The sequence below is a fragment of the Nematolebias whitei genome, chromosome 6 (genome assembly GCF_014905685.2).
Source record: "Nematolebias whitei isolate Nwh7 chromosome 6, NemWhi1, whole genome shotgun sequence".
In the NCBI taxonomy this organism is placed as follows: Eukaryota; Metazoa; Chordata; class Actinopteri; order Cyprinodontiformes; family Rivulidae; genus Nematolebias; species Nematolebias whitei.
Window position 1 is genome coordinate 27882981 of NC_056503.1, and position 6725 is coordinate 27889705.

Consider the following 6725-nt stretch of genomic DNA (forward strand, 5'->3'; position numbering starts at 1 on the left):
GGGTGTGTGTGTGTGTGTGTGTGTGTGTGTGTGTGTGTGTGTGTGTGTGTGTGTGTCCTTCAGGATATTTTTGCAGCCATCCAGGCTGAATCGATGAAACAAAAACCTTTTAAGGCTCAGTTAATCTACAAAGTGTTGCAAACGGGATGCTGTAATTCACAGAGGGCTTCAGATACATTGTCTGTTTGAGGGCTACAGTAGTCCCTCGTTTATCACGGGGGTTATGTTCCACACGCCCGCACCAAAAACTGTGGAAAAACTGCTAAGTAGGGACGTTATATTCATTTTAGTATTTATAAATATTTTAAGGCTTTATAAACCCTTCCCACACTCTTGCAATGTTCTAAACTCTTAAACCTACATAATTTTAACAACATACTACGGATGCACGATATTATCGGCATGGTATCGGGATCGGCCGATATTAGCGTTAAAGTTCAATATCAGCCATTCCATCAAAATCACTCACCGATATAAAAGGCGCTGTTTTTGTATGACGACCCAGTGAGAAGAATGCCTGCAGCGGCAGCACAACGCGATGTCAAGAGTGCCTACCTGATCTGCTCACGGCGGAGAGGAAAATTCAAAATGTCGGCGGTGGCTCTCAGAAAGCACGTTTGGGGGTGAATCTTAACTACTACCACATCAAATTTAAAGTCCTTATTTAAAAAACTGACCGATTAAAAAATATTAAGTTCAGTTGGCTGTGGCAGCCATTTTTAACAATCTGATAGGAATTAAATATTTTTACTTTTTACTTGAATGCTCTTAAATGTTTGTTTTAACCATGACCTCACTTTCACTTTTTATTTTATGACAATTAGCTAACAGACCAAGTAATCGATTAATTAGTTAAAACACAAACTTCTGTTTTAGTTTAGTTTAATCTAAACTGAAGTGAAGCTCACCAGAGACTAAACACCATAAACTAATCTGACATGTTCTCCTTAAATTCCAAACTTTTGCTTTAAATATCTTTTATAGTCCAAGATAAACTTCAGACTAAAAAAGCCTGAAATATTCACGTCCCTGGTAACGATTTCAGTGTTTGTTTGTTTTTTTTAGGCGAGAAACTGAATGTCAAGTTAAAATGAGCTGTAAAATGTTTAAAGCGGCTTCAAACAGTGAGAGGGTTTGATCCAAAAACATAGTTAGATTTTTACACTGATTATGAACAACTTAACTTATTAAGTACTCAACTTAAGTAATACTTGACTAATACTACGACTTTACACAGAGGCTGTGTGGATCAGTTTGACCCCAGGGCAGCAGGAGGGTGAACTCCTCTGTAAATATTCACTGTACTGAGATCAGTTTTTCTTCTGTATGTTTTTCGGCACATAACTCGTTCCACAATTTGTGCCATTTTGACAATTCATAAAACGTTCAGCTCGTTCAGGACATTCCTGCTGGGACTTTTGGTATTTGTGCAGTTATTACTGTTTGAAATATTTAGCTTTGTCGGCCATGTTTGTCCTCATTGAAAATGAACGGAGCTCTCTTCATATCCTTTGTGATGTTTACAACATTTTACTGCTCATTTCAGCTCATTCTGGTTCAGCTTTGTGCTAACTTAAGCTCCTTTTAGCTTCTTTCTACTCATTTCAGCCTTTTTCACCTATTTTTCTGCTCATTTCAGCTTTTTTTTTCTAGTTTCAGCTTCTCCTTTCTGCTTCATTGTGCTAGTTTAAGCTTTTCATGGTCCTTTGACTTCTTTCTGCTAATTTATTTACTTTATTTTCTAGGTTTTATTTATTTCTTTTTTTTCCCTTCTAATTTTAGCCTTTTTTTTTTTTCTAATTTCTGTATTTTGTGCTTCTTTTAATAATCTCTCAGCATTTTAGCTTTCTCAGTAACTTTCTTTGCTTCTTTCAGCTTTTTTTTTTTTTGCTCATTTCAGATTTTTTTATAATCTGTTCAGCCTCTTTCTGCCTATTTAAGCGTTGTCTGCTCTATTCAGCTTTTTCTACACATTTCTGCTTTCAGCAAATGTCAGCTGTTCAGATTCATCTCACGCTAACAGCTCACTGATGAAACCTTTTCATCTGGTTTCAACTTCAGCAGCTTTTATCCAAAACCATTGAGCAGAAAGCGTACACGCTGCATTTTCACAGGAAACACTATTCCTCTAGTTGAGTTTGAAACAGTCTAAAATGTCTGAGTGATGCCTAAAACATCACCAGAGGGGGTAAAATTGTGCTGCTTCAGCTGTTTTGATAAAAACAGGACAAACAGCAAAACACTTTTTTTCTTTCGTCTTGATTTTACTTATTGTGTGTCATCATTAGCAGTTAAACACACTTCCTGTTTGTTTTTTAGGCTGTACGTGAGCGTCACTTTGAGACGCAGTTTCTGATGTGAAGCTTGAGATTTTGCGTGTGATAAATTATGCATGACCTCGCTGCAGTGGAGTGAGCGTGCTCCTGCAGCTTGAAGAAATGCAGCCGTTTCATTGACGCGTTGTTTTGTTTTTCAGAGCTGACCAACGAGCTGAAGGTAAAACCTCCGGGCAGGTCTCAGATCGGTATGCACTCACATTCACCTCTTTGATGCACATTGTTTGGTCTCCATTGTCCTTTTGTTTGTCAGAACTCAGTTTTATTTGTTCTCCATGCCTAAAAATAGAGTTTCAGTACGTTTACATTACCTCTCCTCCCCTCTCCGTCGAGCGTCTCTGAGCTCCCACCGTCCCTCCCCCAGGGAGCTGATCTAACACTCGTACTCCCTCATTTATCTGAGTTGGGAAAGTCGTGCAGATGTGATCACAGCTGGAAGGAGGTCACACCAACACATTCAGATCCTGGCTGATTTCCAGCCGTGGCTGCACCAGTGTGGAGATGGGCACCATTTTGTCACCGAGTGGAGGAAGAGAAGTCCAAAGGAGGGTGGGGTCCTGCTTGGCTGCATTTCTCTGCCATTAGAGCCCCCGTTTTTTTTTTTTTTTTCCCAAAGCCCCCAATCAATGCAGCGTCTGTTCTCCCCCCATCATCACAAATCGATCTGTTTCCCTTTTTCTCCTCCTGCTCTCGTTCCTCCTGGAGGTCCCGGTGGGAGTCTCGGGTTACAGACTCCTGAGATGTAAAGGGACTGGAAGATGAGAGATGGAGGGATGGAGATGTAAATGTGAGGGGATCAGGATATGGTCAGTGACGGGTGTTGGGTGGGTGGGTGGGGGGGGCATGAAGATAACATTTTTATAATTCGATAATGAGCTCAACCCATGCAGCGATGAATGATGGAAACAACGATTTTCTGTCCTCGGATGGTCCGTCCTGGAGGACAGAGGGACGAGGAATAAGAAACAAAGAATGGTAGAAGATAGATGGTTAAAAAAAAAGAGAATAAACTGCACGTCTTGAAGGAATTCATATCTAAACAAACTGCACGTTATGATGAGACGACAGAGTTGTAGACAGAAAACATTTTCTGAGTTCAGTGATGATGATGATGATGATGATGATGATCATTTGGTCAAATTTTACAAATTTGTTGCTAAAAATGTCACTTTGTCACAACGCAGGTCTTTTCTGCAAAGATGTGTTCACAACGCAAAAATTTAATCCAGCTGTTTATTGATTGTAAAGGTCACATTTAATTAAAGTTTTATTAAACATCATAAATCTAACAAAGGATAAACATAACTGGGTGTAATTTTATTTAGTTTGTGTTTTAGCTTGTGCTTCTCGTCATTTTTTGTAAAGTCTTCTCGACTCTGAGTGCAGCGTGTCATGAGCTACATAAATGTCATCAATTCAAAATGTTTGTCAATTCTCTTCACTCATAATTAACAAGTTCTGGTGTGTCTCTGTCAGAGCTACAGGAGGAGGAGGAGGTCCTGGACGCTCGCTGTCGGGAGTTGGAGAGCCGTCTGTCTGAGCAGGAGAGCACTTTAGGAGAGCTTCGTAAGGAGCTGGGCCACAAAGGGGCTTTGGTGGGGGCCCTCAGAGCCAATCTCAAGGAAAAGGAGCGGCATTTCCTGGAGGAGCTCAAACGCCGCAGCCACTGTTCCACCGTCCTGAACACGGAGCTGCAGAAGCAAACGGAGGCAGCGGCGTACCTCTCCTTCCAGCTGCACGCCGCCCGGCAGAAGCTGCACCAGCAGCGGCTGCAGCAGCGGCAGGGACTCCTCTCCAGAGCCAACAGTCAGGGGATCCAGTATGGCGCCGAGCAGAACTCCCCTCTCGTGGGAGCCTCCCCTTCCTCTCCTGTGGGCAAACCGAAGCGTAAGGGCACCAGGGCCTCTTGGAGGGCGGAGCGTGCCCGAGAGTGCGTGCCCATGGAGAAGGTGACGGGCCCCGCAGAGCCCACGGCCATGCCGGACCCTGCACTGTTCCTCCATCCTCGCCGGCACCGAGCCCGATCCAGGCTCACTGGGGCTCAGAGACCGCCTCCTCTGGGTCTGGAGAGCGAGGAGGAGGAGGGACAAGCTGAAGCAGCCAGACTGATGTCTGCAGCAGCAGCAGCGCCCCCTGCTGCTGAGACGAACGCAGATTAGCAGCGTTCTCCTGTCGGGCTGTTAACGCTCGACTCACTTTAGCTTCGGTACATTTACAGTAGATACTATTTTATTATGTACTTTGATATAACCTTCAGTTATCTAAAACAAAGTTGGTAAGTCACTTTTAAAATTAAACGGATAGCTCAGATGTTTTGAAATAGGGATTCTGTGGAAACGTTGTGAACAAATAGTATCTTACCTGTTAAAGATACTGTAGCTTGGCTGCTAATTTTCATTTAACCAAACGATAACTGTTAGCACTCATGTTTATTTCTAAGTTATTATTTCTCACAAATCTTTGACCACAACTGATGCCGAAGGTTTTCAAGAGTCGTCGGTGCAGTGATGCGTGTTGGTGAGAAGTATTTTTTTGAAATGCGTCGCACTCCATTTCTCCCCTTAAGTTTCCTCCGAGATTTTTGAGACTAAAAGTCTAACAGGGCTGCTGTTCACCAGAGAGCATTCATTTGGACAGACAGGAGATGTTTAATGTACAAATCTTAATTTTCAGAAAGTCTGTTTCAACTTTTACAAATGGACTTCTCTTGTGTGATGAAGCCACTCGGATACAAACCTGTTTTTGGATTGTTGAGTGTAACGCGACCTGCCTCGCTTTAATTCACTTCTGTGATTTTCATACAACTGAGTGCTGCAGTAAGGAGGGTGGGGCTGTCATGGCAGGGCTGCTGGGTGCTCTCCTGTTGTCAGGGTTTGTCCACACCCAGCGGTGGAGGTATAAGATACACGTTAAGAGAGCCAGAGAAGGCTTGTATAAAAATAATTTTTAAAAAAGTAAATTCACGTCATGAAACTGTTCTCATCAGTTTTTATATGCACAAGTCTTGATTTCTAATTTGTATCAGTTGTGGTCAAAAGTTTGCACTAAGAAATGAAAAAGAGCACTAACGTTTACTTTTCATGTTTTTTTTTCTTATCTTTTGACAGCAAGACATAGTTAGTCATCAAACAGAAATATCTAGACATTTGCCGTTTTTTTTTTTTTTACTATGAACTTAGAACAAATAGGGAGAGAGAAAATAAACAACCTGTGCATTACAAAATATGCAAATTATTTGGTATATAAAAAGAGGAAAAAAGGAATGGCACAGAAAAATAGCACGTCTACAAAGTCTGGTTGTAAAAGCTTTACTTATTACCCATTTAACCCACAAATTAAAAAATATGCTTTTCTTGAGACAAATAGGAACTAACTTTCCCTGTTATAAAAAAGAAACGTACAGAGGAACCGGCAGTAATCTTGGAGCACGTACTTTCCTGTATTAGAATTGCACAGTTCGTGTAGTTTGAGCACATCGATCAAATCTGGCACCAAAGTCAAAGGCTGTCGTCTTAAAACGACTCCAATTACAAATATGTCATAGTTGTTTATAGGGGTGCAACGAGTAGCTGGCCAATAATTTATCAGCCCCAGTTTCCTTAATTTTAGGAATTCAGCCGATTTCATGAGAAACCAATTTTACCAAATTTTTTTTTTTTTTTTTTTAGTTTTAACAATTGTCTGAACTTCATTTATGTTTCAGAGCACTACCTCATGGCCAGTTAAAACAAGTTTGTATTGTTTCTAGGATATTGTGCAAGGGCATGTTTTTCAATAAAATAATATTGGAAAATCGAAGGTGCATTGTGACCTGATAACACCCGACAGTGTCGCTTATAAAACAAAATCGCAATCGGCGGGTCAGACTTTTTAGAAATCTGTGATCGGCCAGAAAACTGCAATCGGTGCACCTCTAGTTGTTTATATAAGCACTTTAAAATAAATAATCCTTGACATTGGCATCAAGTTTACACAAAATTCTGTTCTTTTCAAGCACAAATAGCAGAAATCCACTCTGGACTTGGCTCCACGCAGACTAGCCTTTAGCTCATCATCCTGGTCAGAATTAAACTCTTTCTCCAAACTGATGCCGTTCAAAGAGCCATCTGCAACAGGTAAGATGTTAACTGTTCATAACCTTTCCACAGAGCCCCACGTTAAAAGAACTGAGCGATCCTTTTTTCAGGTTGCTTTGCACTGCTGGTGGGAGCTCTGTGTGCAGCGGAGCTTCATTTTGAAGTCGTCTCTGGTTTGAGATGACGTGACCGTGAAAGCAGACGTTCAAAGTGGACTTTAAGCCCACGTGGGCGACCCGACCAACTGTGATCCTTCAAGGCCGACCATAAATCAGCCCATCCATCCTCTAAGTCACAGCTGAAAATGCCTGAT

The 6725-nt window shown here is 41.6% G+C and overlaps 1 protein-coding gene across 1 annotated transcript in view; it reads left to right on the top strand.

Moving 5' to 3' along the window:
* Positions 1 to 4495, top strand: part of si:dkey-54n8.4 (coiled-coil domain-containing protein 92) — a 9661-nt gene extending 5166 nt beyond the window's left edge. The window contains exons 3-4 of the mRNA XM_037677484.1: positions 2477 to 2524; positions 3813 to 4495. Coding sequence (XP_037533412.1) covers positions 2477 to 2524; positions 3813 to 4495 — 731 coding nt within the window. The remainder of the gene's footprint in view (positions 1 to 2476; positions 2525 to 3812) is intronic.
* Positions 4496 to 6725: the final 2230 nt, after the last annotated feature.